The sequence below is a fragment of the Xiphophorus couchianus genome, chromosome 23, assembly GCF_001444195.1.
Source record: "Xiphophorus couchianus chromosome 23, X_couchianus-1.0, whole genome shotgun sequence".
Classification (NCBI taxonomy): domain Eukaryota; kingdom Metazoa; phylum Chordata; class Actinopteri; order Cyprinodontiformes; family Poeciliidae; genus Xiphophorus; species Xiphophorus couchianus.
This window is the reverse complement of record NC_040250.1, coordinates 25,731,696-25,759,434: the sequence shown is the minus strand read 5'-3', so window position 1 is coordinate 25,759,434 and position 27,739 is coordinate 25,731,696. Positions and strand designations below refer to the sequence as shown.

The 27,739-nt window shown below is 42.1% G+C and overlaps 1 protein-coding gene across 1 annotated transcript; it reads left to right on the top strand.

The window, feature by feature from the left end:
* Positions 1-213: 213 nt before the first annotated feature.
* Positions 214-27,319, top strand: gabra4 (gamma-aminobutyric acid type A receptor subunit alpha4). The gene is made up of 9 exons (XM_028009703.1): positions 214-642; positions 803-921; positions 4,176-4,243; positions 5,135-5,355; positions 6,213-6,295; positions 12,601-12,744; positions 13,211-13,363; positions 21,747-22,003; positions 24,999-27,319. The coding sequence occupies exons 1-9, from the start codon at positions 554-556 to the stop codon at positions 25,533-25,535; spliced, it is 1,671 nt and encodes a 556-aa protein (XP_027865504.1). The 5' UTR covers positions 214-553; the 3' UTR covers positions 25,536-27,319.
* Positions 27,320-27,739: the final 420 nt, after the last annotated feature.

The window sequence follows — 27,739 nt, the reverse complement described above, 5'->3', positions numbered from 1 at the left end:
TCCACAGGATTTCTGCTCCATCACTGGTTTTGGTGTATAGCGCCTCAAATTTATCAGTGCCCCCCCACAAATGTGGCTAAACTTTCTGGAGGCGCCCCTGGGAGCGGGGTCAGGGAGGCTGGAGCTTAGAGAAGATGGGAGGTGGGGAGGGGCCGGGGGGGGGGACTCCTTCTCAGAAATGTGCCAGGGTTTTAATGTGTGAGAGGGAAAGGAGAAAGCAGGCAGGGATGGAGAGAAGAGAGGGAATGAGAGAAAGAAGGTGAGACATTGGGAAGGATCCGGACAGGAGGTGACCGCCCGGTGTTGTAGGGTGAAAGTGTGTGTGCGTGAAGGCGTGTGTGCGTGGGCGCGCGTGCGTGTGTGTGTGAGGACTGTGTTGCGCTCGTGGCAGAGAGACCGCAGAGGAGAAATCCACACAACTTCCAGCATCCTCGCTGCGCTGCGCCGCGCCGCTGCCGCCACCGCCGCGTCTCTTTCCCTCAGTCTCTTCTACCGGGACACAGGCGGCTTGGCGCGGTGAGATGTGAAGAGGCTTGAAGTATGGCATGCGAGGATGCTGTTCGCAAAGAAGAAGGAGATGGTGACGGCGACGCGACCCGCGTTCATTCGGACCCTGGTCTACTTTTTCTGTTTGACGACTTGGTGAGTGCGGTGCCGAAAAGAAAACTAATAAGTAAATAAATAAATAAAATAAAATAAAAAACCTGACGGATCGGATTAGTTCACAAAGTTCAGGGTATTATTATTTTTATTATTATTTATTTTGTAGCTATTTTATATTTTTTTATTATTTTTTTCGTAGTGCGAAAACAATCTCCGGACAATCAAGGAAGGATGAGAGGATTTACCCGGAGAATTTTACTCGGATTTTGGACCGACTCCTGGACGGCTACGACAACAGGCTGCGACCTGGATTCGGAGGTATTTAGAGGAGAAGCGCTTTTTTTTTTTTTTTTTTTTTTTTTTTTGCGCAGCAGAATGAGCATCGCACAATTCACAACACTTTGCCGTCGCTTTGGAAATTTAATTATCGGCTTAAATGAAAAATATTGTACACGAAAAACGATGCCACTGTTTCCCAAAGAGCCGCTTAAAACATCTTCTCTCTCTAAGGAGGCGTAGAAGTACAAACAATTTGAGCCCCAAAAGGTCAAAATTATTTTCCCAACACCCAGCTTTAGCGTCTCCTTCTTAACTTTTTTTTTAGTTTTTTTTTTTTACTACATTAGAAAAAAAAAAAAAGCATAAACTTTTTTTTTTGCGCAGGACCGACCCAAGGTTGTCCGCGGCCCTGAGCTCCAGCTTTGTCCTTCAGCTGTGCTGCATTCAGTTTGTGTCTGAGGTCGGAGCTCAGAATGACGTCACACCCGAGTTGAGTGGGTTGTTGAATAGTGGGCATGTCCAAGTTCAGAGTTTCCAAATGGACAACAAGCAACCGGGAACGTGGGGACTGTCGAAGCGGCCCAGTGTGTACAGGAAAAGATGGCTGAAAGTTGAAGGAATAAACAATTTGTTTTGCTCAGTGTCTGTAAATTAAAGGAACCTCTTTCCGGAGACGCAAACAGCAGAACTTGTTCAATTGAAATCTGACAGCTGGCATATTTTCAAATAAAAATAAAGTTTTACTTTGTGCGTTAAAGGGCACGAGGATAAAATTTCAAATATAAATACGGAGGAAAAATACTGTGGCAACATCTTCTAAATATTAGGGAACACGTCAGACCTTGTTTAGACAAAAGAAAGAAAAAGAATAGGGAATCATTTTTTCTCTTGATATATTCATCTTATTATCGGTGGTTAGTCCTGTCACGATAAGCAATAAATCAAGTAATCGCACAACAAATGAAAACGAGTTCAATATTTTTCATTTTTATCGTTTATTGTTCTTCATTTTTCTCTCTTTCTACCAAAACCCGGGTGACGAAAGTCTTCAGTCTGGTGCTTTGGTCTCAACTAGCCGTTTATTTGAAAGACAGTTTTGTCTGCAGAGACTTCATAATTCATTTTATTTGTGGTTCTTGTTGGACATTTAAAATGTCCTCCAGTTCCAGTGTTACATGTTCATTATTGATCTTTGAGAATGTGTTACAATATTATCCCATCATATTACTTGAAAAAGTGGTCTCAAAACAGTGATATTATCGTTTATCGCAATAACTTCTGGGAAACGATATATCACCCAGTAAAATTTGCTATCGTGACGTTTAAAACTTGTAGCAGCTCTTTTGTTTTGGTCAGCAGGGAGCCTTAACCAATTGCACTTTTTCTCCAACCAAACAATCTTACAGAATAGTGAAAACTTGTTGAATGTACTCACCGAAGGCTCCGTGCAAGTCCTTAGGATGAACGACCAAGAAAAAGGGTTTAAAACGGCAAAATGTGAAGTAAGCAGAAAATAAATCAAATTCTAGTCACTTTGTTTGATCTTACCGTCCTCAAAGCCTCTGAAGATCCATCGAGTTCATGTCAACACTGTGGCTCTGCGCCCAGAGTTTACTCTGGACTCCACCGGTCTCGCCTTTTCTGGAGGACTGGCAAAAAAAAAAAAAGAAATCTCTTCTCAACAGCGACACTTAAGGTAGTTATCGAGGCAGAAACGCAATGCGTGGCAGAAAACCGACTCTCCACATCATTGTGAAACTTGGAAGTGGCAGCATTGTGCTGCGGGGGATGCTTTTCTTTAGCAGAGACAGAAAAAGGTGATTAGAGGTGATGGGAAGCAGAGTGGGACTAAATAAAGAGCAAGATGTTGGGGGCAGCACTAAACTAAGACTAAAGTCTAGAGGTGGGCATTTATCGTATTGTTTATCTTTTATCGTGATAAATCTTTTATTGTGACAAATTTTTGATTTATCGCTGTCACAATAAATTCTAATTGATCATGTTTAAAAACCATTTAAAAACCACTAAAAACTGGGCTATTTTTCTCCAAACTAGAATCAACCAATCAGAGCCAGGAGGCGGGACTTAGCGCTGTCAATCACCATCACAACTCCCCCCTCAACCTCTGTCCTTTGCTTTCTGCTACGGTGCAGCTAGAATAGTCTATCACGAATGCAAAGAACAGTTAGCACAGTCACCGGGTAAGCAGTGAGTTGTTTCTCTGCCATTAGCACATTTAGCAGCGCATTCACGGGGTTGATTTGAGGCACCGAGATCCTCCTCCTGGCACTGATTGGTTGTTTTTGGTTGGAGTGGTGCATTTCTTCAGATATCAATAATATATCAGGAAGGATGTGGAGGAGAGCGATGTTTTCACTGATTTCTTGTGTCATATTATACTGTCACAACATAGTGATAGCTTTATTAAAAGTTACATACTGTAGTTTTAAAGACCGCATAAGCAAACCTGCTTTACTTCCTAAATATTAACTGTTGAGAAACAAACAAAAAACCATAAAATGCAGTAAGCAGGGTACCAAAGAATTACAATCAATTTATTCGATCTTAAGGCGCTCATAGGCAGATGAAGCCCGAGGAAATCCTCCATTCAGGACAGAGGAAGTCTTTATGTCAACATCGTGCTTCTATGCTCCATCTCTCCAACTCGCATCGCAAGATTAGCATTGTATGTAACGCGCTGCTTTGTAAACTCACAACGCGACGCCTGCTGAGACGCCGTCTCGCCCTTCGTACTTACAGTGTGACGGGTTTGCCTTTTAAACGAGCGGCCCCGGTGCCATGTGCGTATGACTGAGGGCAGTTACATAATCAACTGTACGTTTCAGGACAAATGCGTAACGCTCGGTTCAAGAGGTAAAAAGTATGGATTTGGTTTTTATGCATGATGTCTGCTGAATATTCATGTTGAGAAGCAGTGAGAACGGGTTTACTGTGCAAAGCGGCCTGTCAACGGGAATGTCCGCGTGCAGGCGCCCGCTTACAGCTCGTCTTCACACTGGGACTCCACATCCGTTCAATGAAGGGGGGAAAAAATCAAACAGGATTATGTTTTTTGGGGTTTTTTTTTTTTACATCTTCTAAGCTATTTTCTCCATTGCATTATGCAGAATACTAAACTGCTCCAGAAGAGATGAGCCACTGCAAGTCTCCTAGATTTTATTCTCAGGAGCTGTAGACCTCAAAACAGCTTATAACACCTATTTGGATAAGATAACTTTCTGAGAAAATGTCAATGGATGTGATTTCTGTGGTGTGTTTAATTGACCCGACAGGTCCTGTGACAGAGGTGAAGACTGACATTTATGTGACAAGTTTTGGGCCAGTCTCAGACGTTGAAATGGTACGTAGCTAAACTTTTGTCATGTTGAATTCTGTTCTTACTTTTACGCAACTTTTTGTGCTATCAGGTTGCAATTCAACATATATCACAAATTTATTGTTAACACAATATCACTACACAGTATGCATATGGTAAAGAAATGTAATCAGTTAGCTAATCAGCCCAGGTCTTTTGTTCAGCATTCAATCTCCCCAGTACTTAAGTACCTCAACCTCAGTCACTCCTCGCCTGTTCCTTTTGTCTACTCCTGCCACTTCCTCCAACCTGTGTTCCCCCCGTCTTCTCTCCCTGCTGGGCTCCTTCTATGAATTTTTTGGGTTGTGTTTTTTGCCTTGGCTCCTTGTGAGTTTTGTACTCCTTTTTCATTATCTTTTCATTAACATGCTAGCTGTGCTAGCATGTCGCGTAGTTCTGCGTTTGTTTTTTTCCCTGTGTGTCTGCCTTTTAGGGAAAGTATCTCTAACAAAGCTTTTGTGTTTGCTTTGTCGGATAAAGAGCGCTCATTTTTTAAAGTTGTTTTGCGTGTACTCAACCACGTTAGCAAATTTTAAAACCTCCACCGAGGGTTTTAAATTTTGACAGAAATGTGATAATTTAGAAAAATGTGAATGGGTCAGTTTGACAAAAGCGAACCTCTTTGAATTGTTAGATAACATCGAAATAGCGATTGTTTTGACAACCCTTATCTTAAATAATACTGTTATCGCAACATTCACCAATTTTATCACACATCACGTTTTCTTAATGTTGTGCAGCCACTTCACTATTTGGTTGTTCAACCAAAACATTACTGCATTTGATATTTTGTAGAAAACAAAATAATTCACACCAATTCTTATCCAGATAAATCCATCCATGTTTTTCGTAACATGTCGGTTTTCCCTCCATTAGGAATACACTATGGATGTATTCTTTCGGCAGACCTGGGTTGATCGGAGATTGATGTACGAGGGTCCAGTGGAGATACTGAGACTTAACAACCTGATGGTGACCAAGGTCTGGACACCGGACACTTTCTTCAGGAACGGCAAGCGGTCAGTCGCCCACAACATGACCGCGCCCAACAAGCTCTTCCGCATCATGAAGAACGGCACCATCCTTTACACCATGAGGTAAAAAAACACAAACTCTTAACTCTGCCTCCATCTTATCAACAGCCTGCTGCTTTGCATATAATTTCATAACTTTCAAAAACGCTAGCTTGTGATTGCGTTGCAGACACTTCGCATATTGTAGATTTCCATATTTCTGTATTTTTTTTATCTGTTTTTTTTTTTTTTTTGCTAGAAAAGGCGAGATGACAGACTGTGTTTGCTATAAAGTAATAAAAGGGATCTAGTATGGAATCCAACCAAGGTTCTCGGTGTAAACAGCAGAAAGCTGCTCAGAGGCGGTGCAGATGCCAAACGTTTGGCGCGGTCCAAAACGCCGCCTTTTTCAACTCGGAGCGACGTGGGCCAAAATAGGAAATTAACAAGCTAAAAGCTTCCCTTGATTTGTGTACCCTTCAGCAGTCACAATGCAGACACTGTAAAAAAAACAACAACTAAACAAACCCAAAATCTTTCCTCTACTATCAAAAGTGACTTACAGTATCCAGAGGATCTAAAATCAGTGTTTCACTCAGGTACTGCTGACTAAATGTGTTTAAATAATCTCTATGTTAGGAAGGGTTTTGGTAGTTTGCTGCTCTGCAGGTGTTTAGCAAAGGAGCAATATTGTGTAAAATGAACTCTTTTGAGCTTAACATTGTGCTACAATGTTATTCCCCTATCGTAAGCATGCCTAGAGTGTTGCGTTGATTCTTTCATGCATGTTTGAGGAAGCTTAGAATTTCCCATATCAACCATTCTGGGGCACCTAAATGAGTTTAAAAAAAAAGAAGCTTGTTTTAATTCTTATAATTATTATTGCCATGTAAAATTCATCTTGGTCGTAGCTTTAACCATTCCTCTGTGCGCCGCTTCAGGTTGACCATTAACGCCGAGTGTCCCATGAAGCTGGTGGATTTCCCCATGGACGGACATGCCTGCCCCCTCAAGTTTGGAAGCTGTGAGTGCTTTGGCGCTTGTTTGCGTTTACCTGATGAAATAATGTGCAACGTGTCTTCCAAACACCGAGCAGCAACAGAAAAGACGGCAAAAGCCTGTCGTGAAAGCAGGCAGATCATTGCTGGCTGGGTTTGTGCTGAAATATGAACGTTTTATAGTGGTTTTAGCTCCTACTGAGAGACTTTTTCAGACACGTCTCTCAGTCTATCTGCTACTAGAGCTACCGTATGCTTCACAGATCTATTTTGTTCAATGTTTTGGGGTGTATTTTATTGAGTATATAATGTTAACCTGCAGAATCACAACAAAATGTCAGGCAAGCTAGAGATATTATTTAATGAGTGATTATATTTGACTGAGAACAATCCATGTGTTGGCCTGTCATGATAAATTTTGCCGGTCGACAAACTGTCCCAGTATTTATTGCGATAAACGATAATGTTGTCGTCTTGAGGCTATTTTCAAGTAATGTACTGGCAATGGAATAATAATGGAAGTTTGCCCTCTCAAAGGTCAGTAAACTTTAATTTATTAAAAACACTTAATACACTTCAACTGGAAGGCATTTTAATCATCCAAAAGTGAAACACGACAACCAAACGCAAAAAATAAAACGGAAATAAAAACCACTTCCAAACAAAACTATAAATAAAACAGAGTACGATGTCTCATTTGAACTAATATTAACCATCAAAATGGAAATGATTGAGTTCATTTTAACATATCAGGCAATTAATTGATTAATCGTTTATTGCGATGTGCTGACTGAGGCATTTGCTGTGAACCAACTGAGGCAAAATGGCTGCTGTCTCTGCTGGCCTTCTTCCATCTCTATTTTCTGTTCAGTGTCTCCTGGTGTTCTTTCTCTGGAGACTCTGTGCTTTACATTAGCGGGGGAAAAAATGGCAGACACATGAGCAAAGGACACATGGCAAGTGGGCAGGTGTCAGCCTGGGAGTGAGCTCTGGACTTAGGATAATTCAACGAGTTACTTTGTCAGCTGTCTTTAAGTTTGCTGCAAACAAAGTAAGACGTAACTTCTGCAAATATAACACTACGTTTCAAACACTGATGTCACAAAGTAGGATTATTATGTATTTAAAGAGGTTTATGTCATGTTATAAAGTCATTCCCTCGTTAAACACATCTCTGGGTTGTTGCTTTGATTCATTCATTTCATGCATGTTTGAGAAATCCTTTAGTATCATTTGGGAACGCCTTAGCGCTTGCTCTTCCGCTCAGCTAGCGGCAGCAGCAATTAGAAAACACTGGTGGAGCTGAGCGTCTGCTGAGCGCATTGCACAAACTACAGCTCAAAGATCGGTTCGTAAACGGCATCAATGAACCCAGAGAGAAGCATTGCTGTGATAAAGTGCTGAAGTGTTGGAAAGGGTAGGAAGTTCTTAAAGAGACAGACGCCCGATTTCAAGTTGTCAGATACAGCTATGATGCAAAGTCAAGTTTGGTTTAAGTTGTTTTTGATATAAAATTTTGTTAACAACTGAAGGTGACATAGTTTCTTGATTGTGCTACAAAATAACACAATGTGTCCGGAAAATACATAATACCTCCCTTTAAGCTACACATCGACAAGTCCTATGCTCATAGGCTAACATTGAGAAACATGAGGACATCTTAGTGCCTCGCAATGGTATTTATGTCCCTCCAACATCTTCACATTTTCTCACTTTACAGTCAGAAAAATGCAAAGTATTTAGGGGTAATTTAAGTAATTAGGTAGGGTAGGTGAAAACAAACGCTACAACAACCCTGAAATCACAATGGAGTATAGTGGTGGCAGCATCATGCTTTTATAAATGGACACATAAACATTTATGAGTTGAAGTTCACCTTTCAGCCGGATGTCAACCCTAAACATACAGCACAGCTACAAGGAGGCGATTCAGATGTTCAAATTTCTTTAAAGGTTTTATTGGCTCTAATGGCCTTTATTTGACAGTGAATTGACAGGAAAGTGGGTAATGAGAGAAGGAGGAAGTGTCACGTGGTGTGGTGAGGAAAACGCAGCAGGCTCAAGATATGATGAGAAATGGTGTTTTAATAAAGTAAATCCAGAAATAAACACAGTCCAAAACAGTCCCAAAGCCGGGCAGCACGGCCGAGCTGAAGCCAGGGGTCGATGCCGGTAGCAACCGGTAAACGAGGGACGAAAAACAGACTGGGCACACAGGAACGGAACGACAAACACCAAGGGCGGCACGTAACGACAAGGACCCGACGAAGATGCAGCGACACAGGTGACATTAAATACACAGGAGGTATATAAGGGAACGAGACACACCTGGGAACAATCGAGGGGAAGACAGGACAACATGGAAACTCAAAATAAATACATAGAAAAACACAGATCCTGACAGGAAGACAGGCGCCAAAGGTCACTAGGCCGGGAATCGAACCTACGACAACCACATCAAGGACTAAGGCCTCCATATGTGGGTTGTGCTTAACCCCTACGCCACCACAGCACCCCAAATGGATGATTGTTTGAAATATTTTGAAAACCATGCATAATTTTCCTTACAGTTTGCAATTATTAATTCTATCTCTGTTGTAAAAATTAAGGTTGTACCAGTAAATCGGCCCAGATTTCCTTGAATTTGGGAGATCAATGATCGGCCTGATATTTGCATGTAAAGCCGACCTTTTCGGTGATCTTACCTACCTCGACAAAAATCTACAAATCAAACACTGTCCTTTTTTGCTCTGCTGTGAGAGACGTTTGACTGTTAGTCTCACAGTTAGCAATTAGTTAACAATAGTCACCCCACAGTTTTCAACTCAGCAACTTTCTTGCTGTATCTCCCAATTGATATTGGCCAAAATCGGATAGGTCAGGCTTTTTAAACATCGGCCAGAAAACTGCCACCGGTGCACCCTCGATAAAAACATCGATAAAAACATCTTTTACTGTAAAGAGACAAAGCGTGGAAAAGTTCAAGTCGGGAAAGTCGCATGACTCCATTTCTTGGACTCTGTGCTTAACAGGATTTGCTGAGGAGCCAAACGCGAGGCGGCCGAGCGCCGTAACCGCATGACGACACGTTTCGTCCTTTGTTGCGAGCGACGAAGCCCTAACTCAGCATCCGTGTTTACGCCGAGCCTCGTGGTCGGCAGAAACAAACGGAAACAAAGACGCGTCTCGCGCGGAGCGGCTCCGCCTTATCAGGCGAGTGCAGCGATGTGAAGATTACGACCGGCAAGACGCGAGAGAAAGGAGACGCATTTACACCCGCCGTCAATTACCCGGCGCGGTGACATTGCGGAGGACACACTCCCATCTTCTCGGTTCTCGCCGTCCCCCTCTCCTCGCCCGCTCCTCTCGCTCTGCTGCCGCCTGCCTCCGGTGAGGAGGAGGAAGCGACCGTGAATCCGCAGAGGCCCCGAGCAGAGGAAAGGTCAAAGTCCCTTCCTCCGCCTCGGGACGGCACAGACCTATGCAGCTATTTTCCATAGCCGCTGTGTGTGAGCTTCTTTTCTCGCTGTCTGCCTCTCCTTCACTTTTTCCTCCATAATCCTACATCTCTCTCTGTACCCCCCTCCCGCAACCTTTCCCTCTCTCTTCCCCGTCTTCTTTTCTGCTTCTCCATCTGGGCCTGTGTGCACAGGCACGGCGTTCCACTCCATGACACACCGGAGTCATTTCATTTGGCAGAACAGTTGGTGTCCCACCGACGTGGGGTCCCACCGGGAGTGGCAGGCAACGACAACTGCTATTTAGCTGTGCGCGCACAGACCGGTCAACCTCGCCCGTATGCGAGAGAGGAAGAAACGAGATGAGGACGAACGCAACAAGAGCAAATGAGAAAACCTCCATATTCGCACCGAGGCAGGTGCATCCGAATGACTTAGAATAGCCTAAAGCCTCTACTCCAAGCACGAGTTTCTATTAATTTCAGGGCGTCCGCGCATCCTTAGAAAGTTTAAAATTCATGTATCTAAAATCAAGGGCTTAAAATGTCTTTAAACTCATTTTAAAATGTAACACATTAATCACAGGTATTGTTTTTTTGTCGTGGACAAACTAATCTCAAATATACAACTTTATTTTTCTTGGAGGACTTTTCTTTCAGGCAAACGTCGGAGTCGCACACAGACATCTTCACTGCCTTCTTTGACTCCAGGCAGATGACTACCACTAACTAGCTGCTAATATACCCCTGCTAGCTAGCTGACTAACTTTTTTGTCTATCGGGAGACAGTTGAGACGACCACTGACTAGCTACCCAGCTGGCCAACTGGCTAGCTTTTATGCATCCATCATTCGAAGGTAGATAAGTCCACTGCTAACTAGCTGCTAAATTACCCCTGCTAGCTGGCTAGCTAGCCTTTTTGTGTCTGTCATGGGTCAGTGCAAATTTATCTCCAGTTGACTGGATGACGTCTGTCTTTGCCACTGACTCACTTTTGTTGCCGACTCACATGATGTTATTTGCATTCTGTCCATATAAAATATTTAATTTTCTGTTGTACATTTCTATCATGATACAGGTCTTAAATTTCATTCGTATTGGTCTTAAAAATGTTTTTAAAAGACTTAAATTTGAGTTGGTGACACCTGCACAGACCCTGGATTTTGATGATTATGACTGACAGCTCATCAGCACCCCAAAACCAATGAATAAAATTATGTTTATAACAGAAATCCATCAATATAAAAAACATTTTGATGGCTTTGTACTATATATTCACTCAATACTTGACCCGAGCTCCTCTTTTACGAACTCTTGCATCAGTGCAGCGTGGCACAGAGATGATCAGCATGTGGTTCTGTTGAGGTGTGTTATCCCTGTTGCTTGAGCACCTCTTTTCCTTCCACTCAACCTTCCATTGTTATACTTGGACACAACCAACAGTTTCAGCAATAACCTTTTGTGGCTTCCCCTCTTTAAGGAGTGTTCCAGTGAAAAATAAATGCTTGGAAAACATTTTAGTTAATAATTGAGATACACTTGAAGGCCCCTAAGTGGATGTTGCATAATTAATTTAAAGTTTGATAGGAAATATTGATGATTACTTATAAGTATACAATACTAGATTAAACAACAAGATATACAGTTGATATCTAATACAAACAATGTGTTTAATATACAAGAAATTTTACCGATAGTCTATGCAGTTAGAAATCTGCATTTTCAGGCTCAGAGATAAATTTGACTTTGTAAACTGGCGCCTGCAAAAGGCGGAGGACTAGCTCACGGTCCGTGACACACACAGAGTAGACTGGCACCGGCTGCACAGAGCTAATAGGGAGGGAGAACCAAACGGAAAAGTGAAAAGAGCTTGAGAGAATTTATTTTAGAGTCGCCAGTCCAGGCGTTTCCTGCACTGCAAAAACACAAAATCCTACCAACCGCTTTTGGTCTAGTTTCTGGAGCAAATCTCTGAAGACCAAACCAACCTATAAGTAAGCTTCTTTGGAGTCAATAAATCTTTAGTATTGATGAAAAAGTCCTAGTTCCAGTGGCAGATTATGTCACTCCTAACATAAAAAACCCCCGCCATGTTCTAAGTAAAATAATATACCAGTGGAAATTGTACTTTTTACTCAAGCTCCATATCTTGCCGTAAAGTTAGTTTCGTCTTATTTCAAGTGTACTAAGATGTAGCAGAAACTAGGCCAAAACTACCTGGTAAGATTTTGTGTTTTTGCAGGGTGGCTGACACAGATTTAAAGATTTCTATAAAATGCAGTCTACCAATTAAAATTTTGACTCATTAAGATTTTTAGTGAGGAGGATTACGCACTTAAAAGAAATGTTCTCAGTTTCTTTGGGGTTTTTTTTATCACAGATGGCAGAAAGCACACAGGAAGAGCGAGCTACGGTTTGGAAATGACAGAGAAATGTTTGAATGTTTGGAACTAGGGTGAAGAAAGCGGCATACATTTAAACGTGACACATGTAAAAAAAAAAAAAAAAAAATTTTTTTAAATACAAAACTCAGCAGTAATCTGCTCCACTTCAAAACTTGCCTCGTGGATTATTTCAGCACAATCACCCCTCGTTATGGAAATACTGACTGTTGTTCATTTCTATGTCAGCAGAAAAATGCCGCTTTTTTTGTTGTTGGACCAAGACATAAATAAATACATACTTGGAAAAATAGATTGCTTTAGATTTATAATGGGTTTTAGATGGGACTCTGACACAGGAAGCACATGCAGATAAAATCAGAGTCTAGCTGTGGTGTCGGAGGCTTAAAAGCAGACGGCTGTGAGTTTCTCGCTCTCTTTTTGTCTGTTTCTTTTTCTTCACATCTTATTCGTTCCCCCCTGTCTGTCTTCAGACGCCTATCCCAAAACGGAGATGATCTACACTTGGACCAAAGGGCCTCAGCATTCGGTGGAGGTCCCTCCCGAGTCCTCCAGCCTCGTCCAGTACGATCTCATCGGCCAGACGGTTTCCAGCGAGACCATTAAATCAATCACAGGTGAGCCGCAGGCGTCCTGTCAGCGTTTGTATTTATTTTTGCTTTAAATAAGGGTAGCTGGGTTTTTTTTTTTTTAACCCTCCACACTCACAAGTTCACCCTTGAAATCTGAGTGAAAAGCACTCAGCGTTGGGTATGTACATAATGTTTGGATGCGGCTCCGCCAGCGACATCGGAGGGACTTTTGGAGCCTTGACACTTTACAGTCTGTCAGCTGAAGCATGACTAGCACACAGCAGCAGCCTCGTGAAGCAAACATCACGGATTGAGTCATTTCACAGGCCAACTGGTTCACCCGAAAAAACTGATGGATCCAAAAACAGATTTATTTAATTCCTTTATCTATTTTCCTGAGTTGTGTTTTGCAGGACGGATGACGGGCGTAGATTTGACTGAGAACAGACGGGAGATGTGACGACGGCCGTCTTTCACTGATTGTGCGCCGATTGATTTTCTGTTGATCCAGGTGAATATGTGGTGATGACGGTCTACTTCCACTTGAAGCGGAAGATGGGCTACTTCATGATCCAGACGTACATCCCCTGCATAATGACAGTGATCCTCTCTCAAGTGTCCTTCTGGATAAACAAGGAGTCGGTCCCGGCGCGGACCGTTTTTGGTACGCAACGCGCCTTTTAAGCACCGCTTTTATTGTCCTGCACAGGGGGAAAATGCAGGTGTAGCAGCAGCCACAGATATAAAGTTTCACACGAAAAGTAAAAATAAATAAACAAATAACAACATACTGTATGAGAGTATAATGGAAAAATCTGTGCAGCTTTTAGAAATAGGCATATCGGACATTTTATGTGCGCTGAACTCGCTTTTGTTCCATCAAATTTAAAATTAATACACTTAGAAATCAGGCATCATAAAAATATTTTTACGTCCTGCAATGCCCATGTGCCAGTTCAACTTTTGGGAGAGTTACTATAAATGAATGAACTCATGTTCATAGTTCACCTTAAAAGCACTCTGAAGTAAATTCACATCTGCAAAACGAGGTAAAAAACATATTTATGTACAGCTCTGGGAAAAAAATGAGGAGCCCTCTGCACTGAACTCCATTGAAAACATCCTGTTTATTCCACTAACTGTTGATTTCTGAACTCCGACTTAAAACATCAGTGTTGTTGTTTCTAAATGAATCTGAATTTGTTTTTATCTGAGGTCTGAAAGCACTGCATCTTTTTCGTTATTTTGACCATTTCTCATTCTCAGATAAACACTAAATTTTTGTTTGGAATTTCAGAGACACGTCAGTAGTTCATAGAATAAAAGAGCAATGTTCATTTTACTCAAACATATAACTATAGAGAGTAAAATCAGAGAAACTGATCATTTTAAATGCTCTCTTATTTTTTTTACCAGAGCGGTATTTTTTACATATCAGGTCACGGCGTCCAAATTGACTGCGTTCCTTTCTGTTTTCTTCGTTGATGTAAGCTGCTCTCATATTCACATTTGTTAAGAAAGCACATTTTCAGAGAGAGAGAGAGTGAGAGAAATGGGGAAAGACATCCATAAAGAGTCTGAAGGTTTGGAGAATCGAACCTCAAACTGCTGCGTCGATAGTGTTTGCATGTTTCGTTCAAAGACAAGTTTGGTTGCAGATGTCTCGTCCAACTTAAAGCGGCGGCAATTGTGATTCATCCGTAAACGCTTGTCTGTCGTCCGCAAAATGCACTCTAGGACTCAGTCTGAGGTCACTTATCTCTTTAGAAACACTTACACATCGCTGAAACCAATATATATTTAACACGCTTGTTTGCTGAGTAAAAAGATATTGCGTGACCCTAAGTCGAAATGTGTCTTGGCTGTTGCATGGTTTAATAAAGCCCCGGGGGATTAGGGCCGCTTTCCTGCAGTCGTCAACATATATGTCAGTGCCTCTGCTTCCTTTCCCCCAAAACGTTCAGCGTGACGGAGCATCACAGCGGCTGGCTTTGCGTCATCCAAGGCTCTGAGGCGGCAGCGGGGTTGGAGGGGTTTCTGCTGCTGCTGTTTTAGGTGTTTTGAACGTGTGCATGTGTTCGTTTGGGATGAACGTGTGGCCGGCGTTCAGATCCGCCCCCGTCTGCCCTGCACCTGCAGTGTGTTCAACTCCCTGCCTCGGCGACTTTAGCGTCAGTGACCCATTTCCAGGATGGGGAAAGTTTCATCAACAGGAGAAAAGGGAGGCAGCAGCTTCTTGTGTTTTCCACGGTCCGTCACGTTATAACCACAAACCTCAATGCATTTTCCTGGGATTTTGTGGGACAGACTGACATAAAGTTGCACATAACTGTAATGTGGATGAAAAAGGATCCTCACACGCTTTCACAAGTGAAATACTAAGGGCGGCGTCCATTTTTAATCAGCCACCTTTAAACATCTAAACACTGAAAATATCTACGCACCTTTTTTCACAAAGTAACTGATGCTGTCAGATTGGATGGATGGCATCTAGGGCTGCAACTAACAATTATTTTAGCTATCGATTAATCGATTATTCTGACGATTAATCGATTGAATTGGAATTTTTCATTTAAGCCTTTTTTCCCAAATATTTTTATTAGAGCCAAACAAATTACAATATGCAATTCTTACTTAACATATACACCGATTAATACACTTAACAATATAATACTGACAACATAGTGCATACAAAAAAATAAAACATTGGAATGCACCAGTGTCAGCCGCAGTAGCGGCTGGTGCTAAAAAAACTGAGGGGGGCGCACACAAACAAACAAATGAAAAACAAACAAAACAAATCTTAAAAAATAGCACTATTTGAACATGAATTTTGCCCTCCTTTCCTTCTGCCCTGCAAATTTCTCAATTACATTCTTGTTAAAGTCAGTCATCTCCGTGACTAGTCTTTTCTCCATTGACAACATGGCCAATGCATTCAGCCTGTCCTGAGTCATTGAGTTTCTCAGAAAAGTCTTGATTCTTTTCAGAGTTGAAAAGCACCTTTCAGCTATGCTAAGTTTCCCCCAAAAACTTAGCTTCATTGCATTGTCTAGGTGGCTGCGGCTGTTTTCGTGCCGTTTGCATTTTTCTGAAAGATGTTTTAAGTCTCTTACCCCAGTTGTTGTCCACATTGCCTCCGTGCCAGAACTTTGAAATAGCAAACACGGAAAGCAGTAAAATGCATTGCTTAATGCAAACGTAAACGTGAATCGACCTAACGAACTGCAGCTGCGCTAATGAGTCGAATCGGGGATTGTCCAATCACACAATGTTTTTAAAAAAAATTAGGCAGTACTGACGCTCTACCAGTAATGACACAACAGAATGGGTGTGTCCGGGACGCAGAGGGCTGCGCCCTGTGGAAAAACCTTAAACAACCAATTAAAAGTCAGCCTCAGATCACCTGCTTGCCAAAAGTTGATGCGCCTACATACACACTCATTAGGACGGCGCCCTGCACATAGGAAGTGTGCACAATGTGAGCAATTAGAATTATGTATTTACTATTTTAATAAATTCTAACATGTCTATTGGACACACAGTATGAATAAATACATTTCTAAGTATTTTGCAGTTCAGAATAGAAATCATTTATTATCTAAACAATTTAAAGGGGGCGGCGCCCAAGCGCCCCCTACTGGCCAGCCGCCACTGGTCAGCCGTCTTCCAATAAAGCAACAGATAAGTTAAGCATTTTAATGCAATATTAGAAATAAATCTGTTGACTGTTTTTGGATCAACCAATCAATAATTGAATATCAAGTGGTGCCTAAAAGGAGATTTTGTTTAAATCATTTGAACCAGGTGAAGCTAAAACTGCCACTTGAAGAGTTCTGGGTAAAGCATACTTACAAAGTTATTATTATTATTTTTTTTATCTTTAATGCAAAATAAATGTTGTTGTTTTTTTGGTACAGTTTTGACTTAATAAAAGCTCTGAATATAATGTTCTTTCACAAGCTGGCCTTTTGTTTTGAGTCTCTACACTAATGACTAATCAATTACTAAATTAGTTGCCAACTATTTGAATAATCAATTCATCACGATTAATCGTTCAGGTTATGTTCTTATCTGTCTTTTCAGACGTAGCTCGCAAGCCTCCTTCCTTAGCCACATGTTGTAAACATGTATTTCTCTGTCTCCTTAGTCAAAGTGCAAACCCAGAAAATGAACCTGAATCTCTTTTATGACGTATCGATAATCTACTGTAACCAGTCAAACCAGTTTGTTTATCTGAATGAAACCCTGACGTATGCTGTGCGGACCCTGTTGTTGATTTGTGTTGAACGGCTTGTGTCCGTAGCCATTGAAACAAGCTAAGCTAATTGCCATTTCCGGCAGTAAATCTTGCACACTGAATTAATTACCCAAACAGAACACCACTTTCACAGCAAATGGGATTTTCCATTAGCGCTCTTACTTAACCAGTGGGTCTCTTTCTTAAGTTTTCAAGCTAACTGAAACATTTTGAGCTAATTTTCTCCGCGTGTTCACTTTAGCCGCAGGTCACCTGTCAATGTCAGCCGCCAGCTTTTGACTGATAGGTAAATTATATGGCGGTCACGTCTGGGCAACAGACGGAGCGCAAGGACTTTAAAGAGCGTCCCGTTCCTGTTCTTGTTCCTGCGACCAAAGGGGATTTTCTCCAAATCACATTATTGCTGTTAGTTAATAATCCCAAGGACGAACAACGATCTACACACACGACCTTGTCTTTTCGTTCGGTGGGGCCTTTCTTCTCGGAGCAGCGACGACTCTCTAACAAACATCTCCAACAAACCAGAACATCTCTAACAAACCACGTCGACACATCGAGCGAACATGAGGCTCGGTCGATGTCTCCTCTGGCTCTGTGACGTATAAACACCCCTTTACCTTTTACCTTTGCTTCCGCTGTGGGAGAGAGTCGCAGATAAAGACGATGGAGCAGAAGAGATGCGGTTTATTCAACTCTAAGCTGGTGGCGTTGGGTCTTTTGATACAAGAATAGCATTTGGAGACAGAGCTTGCATGCTAGCAGAAATAATCCTAGTCGATATGAGAGAGCTGCACAGACGCCACAAAGCCTTTCATTTGTTGCTCCTTTACTTTAACGATTATGGTATTTAGCCTCGTCAGTCACTGTTGGCTCGCCCAGTGTAGGAAATGCATTTTGGATTTAGACATATGATTCAGTTACTTAGTATGATAATAATCGATTCTGATTAGCAGCAGCATCAAATGACAATCTGGGATGTGAATTGGATCTTTTGTACCGTCGGGAAAATAATACCAAGTCCTCAGAAGTCTTAAATCAGTAGGAAACGGAGATTTCCACACCGAGGAATTCAAGTTTGACAGACTCACTTCATTTAAATTTGAAGCTGAGAATGCAGACAGAATTTTCCAGCTGAGCGGTTCGGTCTTGGCCTGAAGCGGAGAAGGTCAGGGGTCATGTTTAGGGTGGCGTGAGGGATGGATTCATGATTTGCGGACTCGTATGAAGTAACGTAGCGTTGCTGAGGTGAAGAAATATCTCTGCCACATGTCAGTGTGACAGGGCACTTAGTTGGGTATTAATGTGTGTGTTTAACAATGGGTGAATGTGACTCTAGTGTAAAGCGCTTTAAGTGGTCAAAATGACTGGAAAAGCGCTATATAAGTTCAGTCCATTTACCATTAGTCCAGGACTAAACTATTAATCATGTTACATCAATTATTGAAATAACTGTCAACTAATTTAGGAATCAGTCAATTAAAATCCCAACATATTCAGAGCCTTAATTAAGCCAAACTGTGCAAAATATGCATTTATAAGTATAAGTTTAACCCAAAACTCAATTGGGCTAGTTTTAGCTTCACCTGGTTCATATTCATTAAAGGAATTCCATATTATTGCATTTTAGGCAATAATATAGCCTAAAATGCAAAAATCTTTATTTCCTTATTTTAAAAATTAGGGAGGTTATATAAAAATGTTTAAGTGGTAAAATAAAAAAATCTGTATATTCTGTATTAATCGTCAGAATAATCAATAGAACAATGGATTACTAAACTAATCGTTAGCTGCAGCCCTTTACAAATAGCACAGCTGTGACTGTCGTTGCATCTGGAACAGAAACTCGCAGTTTTTCCGTTCACGCAACGTGACTGTTGACGTTTGTTTCCTCCTGCCATCGGTGACTGTCTTTATTGAGCAACGTCTGATTCTGTAGGCGTCTTCATTTTGCCCTGTGACTTTTAAAAAGGCAAGCAAAAAAATAAAGTTCACTTTTGCTTTTGGAAGCAGAAAAGAGAGGCTCTGCCATGGTGGCCTGTCGCCAGGTGCAGTGCCAGACCTGCAGAGGTCAAACTGAGTCCACGTCTTGTCGAGTCAGAGCTGCTCAGGATTCGAAACGGGACCGAGTTTTCTGGTTTTGGCCGGCTTGACGGGCTGGACGTGGACCTGCTTTTATATTGCTGCTGTGCAAAGAGAGCAGGACAGCTGGAGCCAGAACCAAACGTGCAGAAACAGCTTTCAGATTCTACGCTCTTCTAATCTGGAACAAACCTCCAGAAAACGGCAAAACTGCCGAAACACTGAGTTCCTTTAGATCAAGACTAAAAACCCACCAGTTTAGCGTTACCTTTGATTAATAGTAAGTCAAACACTGATCAACTAATTTGATGTGTGTTTGGTTGATGATTTTAATGACTGCGTTTGACAACCTGTAATGTTTATTGCTTGTGTCACAATTATATTATATTTTTTAGATGTAAAGCACTTTGAACTGCCTTGTTGCTGAAATGTGCCACACAAATAAACATGTAAAGGTATAAAAGAAATCTCAAACACACACCGAAGAGCATATAGGCGCTGCTAGGTTTCCATAGCAACCGTTATATGAGCGTTTTCACATTAAACCGATGTTTGGGAGTGACGTGAAAGAACAAAAAAAGCCTTTTGATGTCCTACCATCCCAAACGTATAGAGTTAGCCAAACTCAAGTTGGACTTGAGCTGGAGCTGTGTGTTTTCAGTAACTAAAACATTTGGTGGGTCTTATGTAAAAGAAATGGATGAAATGGAAAAGAGCCTCGTTCCCATGGTGCAGTGTGGCGGAGGATCTGTGACACTCTGCGTCCTCGGAAACTCTTTAAAGTTCACAGTTTTGGGATTTCTTTGAAATATGCAACGCATTTGGTGTACTGCAGCTGGCTTACCAGCTCCATAGTAAAATAAAAAACCAAACATGGTTGTCATGGAGTTCCAACAGAATAATGATAGTAAGCATATGTTCAGATACACAAAGAAATGGTTCACCAGACTCAGACATCCCTCCTCATTCTCCTGTTTTCGCTCGCTGCGTCTAATTAAAGTTTAGATCTGTTTTAAGAATAATGTGAGATGAATTCAAGTCTTCGCCTGGCGTTGCCAGTTAAATATTGCCGTCACCTCATCCTCAAAAAAGATGCTTAAATTACCCTTAATCTGCTGGATGTGCACACATGGTGCAGATCTGCTAACATTTAGGTCCCCGAAAAAAAAGCCCCTTCATGCTGAGAAAAGCACCACAGTCCTTTTTGTACATGTTCCACATTGCAGAGAGCAAAATGGCTCATTATCACGCTGCAGTCTGTTAATGAAAGATGCAGATGAGAGCAACATTACTGTGCATGCATGGGCTATTGAACACTTGTTTTTGTTTTGGTTTTTTTATTCCAATTTTTAATGTGTTATTTTGAGGGGAGGAGGAGGGGGAGTCCATTTGTAGGGAAGCTGCAGTTTCCACAGCCAGAGAGAGAGAACAGCACACACACTGAAGGCAATGTGCTTCTTCATTAATTTAATTGGGTTCAGTATGTTTGTGTTTTTATGGATTTAGTGAAAACCTGATGTCTGAGGTTATATATACATATATATATACTGTATATACATATATATATACATATGTATGTTCAGAGGAACTGAATACAAACTGAGAGGCAGCACAGTCAAAAGTACCAAGGAAGGTGATGAGTAATTTTCTTCTTGGTGGATTTTATTTTCTGATGTTTCATATTTCAGTCATCTTAACCTCTCAGTAGACAAAATCCTGCAAGTTTTAGTCAGAACTGGAAACACATCTGCACTTCACTAGTTTGTGCCGTTAGAAAATAGATCAGACCCAAGCAAAACATCTAAAAAAAAAAAACTAAAAAAACCGAGTAAGATTATTAATCTAGTTTACAAAACTCATCTACACAACTAACTGTGTGTAGCTCACTACATGAGCTATGAAGTAAAACATTTGATACAGGGTAACTCCGAAGGTCACTTTAAAGAAAATGAACAATACGAAACAAAAATAAAATTGGATTGTAGCTGGTAATCAGTGACGTTATGAAAGCCGCAAACAGACATAAATGACCGGAAATTCACCTTGTAACAGAAAAACATTTGAATGAATGTAACGGTTCGGTAGTGTTATCTTTAAAAAAACATTTCATGGATTCAAACTGGAACATAACGCCGCCACAAACAAACGTGAAGCAACGTTACGGCAGCAGTGTTTAAGCTAGAGCTATATGACCAATTATAGAAAGATGAACTAAATTAGAAATATGTTTAAGAGATTACATAAACTTGTAAAGTTTGTAGCATTTCTAATTTGGAACCTACTTAATGGTTTTCTTTCAACAAAAACCACCATCGCCAACGTAGCAATTTTGTCTATATTTACAGGCTTTTCTTCTTTTTTAAAATTGGTATCGGCCAAAATTGGAATCATCATACATTTTAAAGAAAACTGCAATCTATGCACCCCTAGATTTCAGTTGTGCTGTACTAATACCATGTACACATTATGTACTGTATAGAGTTTTCATTACAAGGTTTCTATATTGTTCTATGGCCCAACTATGCCTTAAAATACGACCTAAATGTAGGGCAATCCTTGGTTTTAACAATCTTATTTGTTTTCTGGACCAAATTCTCTTCTAGTGTTGGAGTGAAGAAGCTGAATTCAAACAAATGCTTGTCTAGAGAAAGAAAATGCAAATATTCGTGTGACTCGTCTAATTTTCTCGACTCGTTTTATTTTTAAGGCATCACCACCGTCCTGACCATGACGACACTCAGCATCAGCGCCCGCCACTCTCTCCCCAAGGTCTCGTACGCAACCGCCATGGACTGGTTCATCGCCGTCTGCTTCGCCTTTGTCTTCTCTGCCCTCATCGAGTTCGCCGCCGTCAACTATTTCACCAACACACAGATTGAGAGGGCCAAGAAGAAGCCAGGCAAGTGTCCCCCAGTGCCCCAAAGCACGCCCGTCAAGGTGAAGGACACAGAGGAAGTGCAGCAGGTGAGGGTGTGTGTGTGTGTGTGTGGTTTTTTTTTCTTATTTTCCCTCTACACCTCTCAGGCTGGCTCAATAATCTGATCGCATTTTTACCTCAAGGGGCTCTCGGGCAGCATACCCGAGCATGGGCTCTCCTTACCTGGCATTTAGCCTAGACCCTTGAATGACGTGAAGAGAGTGTGCTTGAGAATAATTAGCTTTGCCCTTGTGTGTGTGTGTGTGTGTGTGTGTGTGGAGGACTTTGCAGCTGAATCAAGCAAGTCCTGATTCCAGGACGTGATATTCTCTGACTCTGTGGCTGCGTTCACACAGCAGGGGGGTTTTTTGTTTTATTTTTTTGCTTTTAGCCTGGTTGTTCATTCTGCTAATTCTATGCGACCCCTGTGAGACTTGGGGTCGAATGGTTTTTAATGGTTTATAACCCCAAAGTGACTTGCGTGCGCAGAAGAAGAACGTTGTCGTCACACAGCAGCGCGACGTCTACCGAAGTAACAGTTGATGGAGCCGTTTATGGATCGATTTTAAAGTTTATTCAGCAACGAGAGCCAAACGTATCCAATGTTACTTTGGAGAGTCATTTGGTGACAAATGTACACCACAGCTTTCTGATGTCATGTTGACCAAACAAAATTTTATTCCATTCCACAATTATGTGCTAATTAGTGTTGATTAAACTTGAAATCCTAATTATTGTGTTCAAGTTTATGATTAAAGGGGCATTAATATGCGTAATCGACTCTTTTGAGCTTTACATGATGCTATAATGTTATCCCCTCATCAAAAACGTACCTGGTTGCTTAGAGTCTTTCATGCATGTTTGAGAAATCCTTTAATCTCCACGGTTAACCATTCATCTGTAAAAACCGCCTGGGTGGACCGAGCTCCGCCTTTGAGATGAAGCTCCAGTTTCCAAGCTTTGAAGCTTCTGCCTCACAGAGCAGGCCTCTCCCACTCAGCTCCTTCAGACTAGCCCGCAGCAATTAGCAAACACCTGGTGGAACTGGGCATCAGCTGAGCTCATTACAGGAGCTACTTCTCAGCGCAACGCTGGTAAAAACCTTGTTAAAGGGTTAATAGAGGAGCCATGTTGTGACGACTTCCTCAAGGCGGGGTTTAAAAAAGAGCAGGAGCTTCTTAAAGAGACAGAGGCCCAATTTCAAGACGCTAATTTACAAATTTGAATTAGTTTTAAGTCATATTTGATATACAGCATTTTTACTGAAGGCAACATAGTTCCTTGGTTGTGGTTTAAAATAGCACTATGCGACTGGAACACATATGATGCCGCCCCTTTAAGTTCAAGGGGTGTGATTACTTTTGCGAGGCAGAGTGCATGAGCAGCGTGGGAGCTGACATGCCAAGTGAATCAGGACCAATGAGCATGCCATGTAGCTACTGTAGAGATTCAACACATATTGAATATGTTGAATACACACCACAAAGTTACTGGCAGATTCTGTGTGTTCTTAAAACCCAGTTTTTATAGTTTATTCAGCTGTGGAGGCGAGAAGAAGGGCGCTCATTTCCCCGTGTGTGTGTGTGTGTACAGTGTGTGAATCTCTCTGTGGCGATAACACTAAACCGTATATATGGATCTGCTGTTAGCTGATCGGTGACGCTGACACAACCCGGCAGCGCGTACAGTACGCCTGTTTTACACTAAACACTTTAAGTTGCCCCCTCCGGTCCAAATCCCAGCGTGTCGTATCCGTGCCTGAATGCGGTACAGTGACAACGGCACTTCAGTGGATTAGCAGGTTGCCACGGCAACAGAGCCCTGGTACATCTGTATAGGTTTCAGAGAGCCAGAGAGGCAGCGGGGGAATTAGTGCTGGTTTCCTCGACAGGGAGGGAGAGGAGAAGGCCCCGTTAGTCCGAGGCCCGGCACACGGGCCTGGGGGTCATTGATGGGTTTAGGCTCTCAGGCGTCTGGCTTTTCCACGCCAACACACACACAAGCAGCCACCCCGGCCATGCTTTGGACACAATAATAATTTCGGATCCTTTCAATTTTCAGAGTGGATAGTTAGGATGGAGGTTGGATTATTTCTGCAAATGCCTCAGTACCAGCATCACTCTCTCCCCGCTTGGGGGTGGGGGGAAACATCAACTCTCGAAGGATAAGCTCCTTTGACGCTACACTGCATTACCACCCGGATGCAAGCGCTACTTACTCTCTGTCTTAAGCCTGTGTGAAATGAGTGAAATCCTCGTTAAGTGACATCTGTGATGCACACGCCCTTTCGTCCGCCATCTGTGTCAGAGGTGGAGAGGGGTGGGGGGTGTAATCTGATCAATAGCACAAGGCTGATGTTTGCCTGATGCACTTTTCACTAAAAAAATCCAGGCCGGTTAAGCATAAAGCATCACATGCTCTAGAAACCATTCGCTTTGTAGGTTCTTATTTTAAAATATAAATAAAATATGAAAATATTAAATAAATAAAAATATTATTACAGTAGCTGCATGAGCGGGATGCACACACTCGGTGACAAAAGACGTTAGTGGCACCCCAAGTGGAGCAATCGTGTTATAGCGCTCAGTCAAAACCTAGGATGTCACTAGACACAAAGAATAACAGATAAATTAGCACTGGATGGAGTTTCCGATTGAGCTGGCAGCTGGTTCCCTGTGCTCTAGACACCCGCCACGGACAGAGCCAAAAGGTCAGAGGTTGCACTAAGTGTGAAAGCCTGTGGAGGTGCGTTTCAAAGCATGCCTCAGCATTTCCAAGGTGCTTTGGGTGGAGTTAAGTGTGACTTTGGTTAGCCAAGTCCAAGTGAGTTAAGGGTTAGGCGTCATGCAAAGGGTAAACAACGGAGAAAGAAACAACGTTTTGCTACAGGATTACAAGATGTCTCATGTTTTTACATTTTGGACCAATGAAAAGATATTATGTATCTCTTCGGAGTGTTTTTACCTCATGAATTCGCCTCCACCTACATAAAGAACATCTTGAAAATGCCCAATTGACATGACTTTCTCTCATCCTTCGCAGCAAGTTCCCGACACCAACGGTTCCCTGAGGAAGCGGATGAATTACATCTCGCACCAAGACCTGGCGGGCCAGCCAAGAGCCCAGTCCACCACCAACATCTCAGGGCTGGGAAGAGGAAGGCGGCTGAGAGCTCTGGCTGGCGGCACCAACAGCAGCTCCTCCACCCTCTCCCGCTCCAGCCCCAAGTCCGAGAGCCTGCTGAGCGTGGCCTCGTCCTCGGCGCAGCTGATGAAGGGCACGCCTCAGCCCGCGGCGTCCAGCCCGGACGTGATGGCGGGGACGCCGGGCCGGCGGGACGCCGGCCCCGCGTCTCTGCAGCACCTGCTCGGGCCCAAGCTGGAGCGCATCCAGATGATGGGCAACAAGCTGGAGCCGAAGCAGACGCCCTGCTCCCAGCCGACCGCCGCCGGCATGGGCGGAACCAGCAAAATTGACAAATACGCCCGTATCCTGTTCCCGGTGTCCTTTGGGGCGTTCAACATGGTCTACTGGGTGGTCTACCTGTCGAAAGACACAGTGGTGGCCAAAGGGGGATAAATCTCGCTCTGGCTTTAAGGTTCAATGTGATTTCCTCTAGCGTGGATACAACAACAACACACTGCTGGCTCTTACCAGACAGTTCAATGTGCTCATCCGTCAACAGTGGATCCTGGACAACGTGTTTGCGATGCATTTGCTGAAGGACCACAAGCATGGAAACAAATCGTTATAATTAGAACTAACTGACTCGGCTTAAGAAAGAACATGCGCACACTGGAATACTCCACCATCCTCTTTCTATTTCACATTGCCTCATCTGATTGTAAAGGTCTCCAACTGCCTGGTGATCCATTCGGCCTGGAGAAAGCGTGGGGATTTGTTATTTTCCTATTTTTGTACCCTGTAACCTTTCGGGATGCTTGGATATGTCATCAATCGGAACTGAACCTCGCCCACAATGTACAATATATACAGTATATATATATATATACATATTTATTTATTAGGCTAAACAGATTTATATTTAATGTGCAAACCTGATGCACTGCTGTGCCAATAGATTTAAGGATTAAATCCATCGGAGAGCACAAAGAGATCTGCGTTGGTCTTAAATGCTCTCTGGAAAAACGAGTGTCAAGCTGAAAAGAAGAAATTTGATGAGAAAGTCCTCAAACCGAGGCTTAGAGGAGCGCCGGTCACGAATGGTTGAGCGGCGAAATCTTCTTGCGCCGAACGTCCGTGTGAAGTATTTGCGTTGCACAAGATGGATTAAGCAATACGGAGAGAGAAAAGAAAAAAAACACAAGATGAAATGTGGGGATAAATCAGGAAGGAAGCGGAGGAGACGTGCTCACAGTAGTAGGGTTTAAGCTTCTTCACTGTCTGGCCAAGATTCATACTTTGATTACGTAAAATGGAAAAAAAAAATAAAATCCACATGAGCAAACAAAAACAAAGAGAATGGAAAGACATTTAGTAGTAGATGTAGGGGAGGGAAAGTAAGTTGCTGTTTCTTCTGGAGCTGTGATGCTGTTTTTAATGCGTTTCGCTGGAAATCATCTGCTGTGCGACACAGAAAGGTTCTGAGACACAGTAACTGTGTTACTGAACCCGCTCAAGGGCGTCGTCAACCCAGACACCTGGATGGGGTTTCATCTTGTTTCAGGCAGCCAGATGTTACCTTATTGTCAGTGCAGCTGTTGGTCACTTAGACGGCAACGCTTCATTTTCCTGCCGCTCGTACACTTAGCAGTGCCCTTGCTTTCCATTCATCGAAAGGATAATTCAGTTTCTTCAAGGTGAGGTTTTGCATGCATTATATCATCAGTGATAGTTCCCTCACAACACGCGGTAGATGTTACGCTGCGGAAAGTTTGAGGAAAACTGAAGAAGTCCTCAGAGGAGTGGAAGGTCAAAACCAAATTCTGACTTGGAAATTTGGAAACCAGAGTGAGTTTCATATCCAACACAGACAATATAAAGCTGAGTCTATCCATCTATAATTTTTTGCCTAATCCAGGATGGAGTCAGCAGGCTAAACGGAGAGCTCCAGTTAAAATCACTAAACCTTAGAAAGTATTTTTGGTCTAGTTTCTAGTGTAGATATTGTAGTACTGGAAATAAGACAAAACTAACTTGCAAGTAACTTCTCAGCAAGAAGTAGGAGTTCTAGTTTCACTAGTAAATTATTTAATTTATGTTATAAATCACGGGTGTCAAACTAATTTTCGTTTTGGGTCAAATCAAGATCATGAATGCTCTTAAAGGGCCGGTTGTCCCAGAATGTATTGATTAAACCTGCTCACAAACTGTTAAAATATCAACTCATTCTTACAATTAAATAATATTCTTTATAATATAACATCTATTCAGTCCCTCCAGGATTTCATGATTCTTGTTGTGGTTCTTTGCAATAAAAATTTAAGTGTTTGTGGTTCTAATTTGGACATATTTGTGATATTTGTGCTTATTTATGACGATAAATGCAACTTTTTATTACTTGCTGTGTAGATCATGGACTATAATCTGACATCAATTAAAGCTGAGGGGGCTGTTTAGGACAAGCAAGAAAGTTTTTGACAATTTTTGAGAACAATCTGCAATAAACTCCCGACTATTAGTGCAAAAAGTGCAGGGATTTGTTTGATTTTGTGTGGATTTCCACAATAATTTTCAAGCAACCGGAGGGACTGATTGATATAACTTGGCAGTAAACAGATAAAAACTGCATTGATTTGATTGAAAACATAATATTTAAGCAG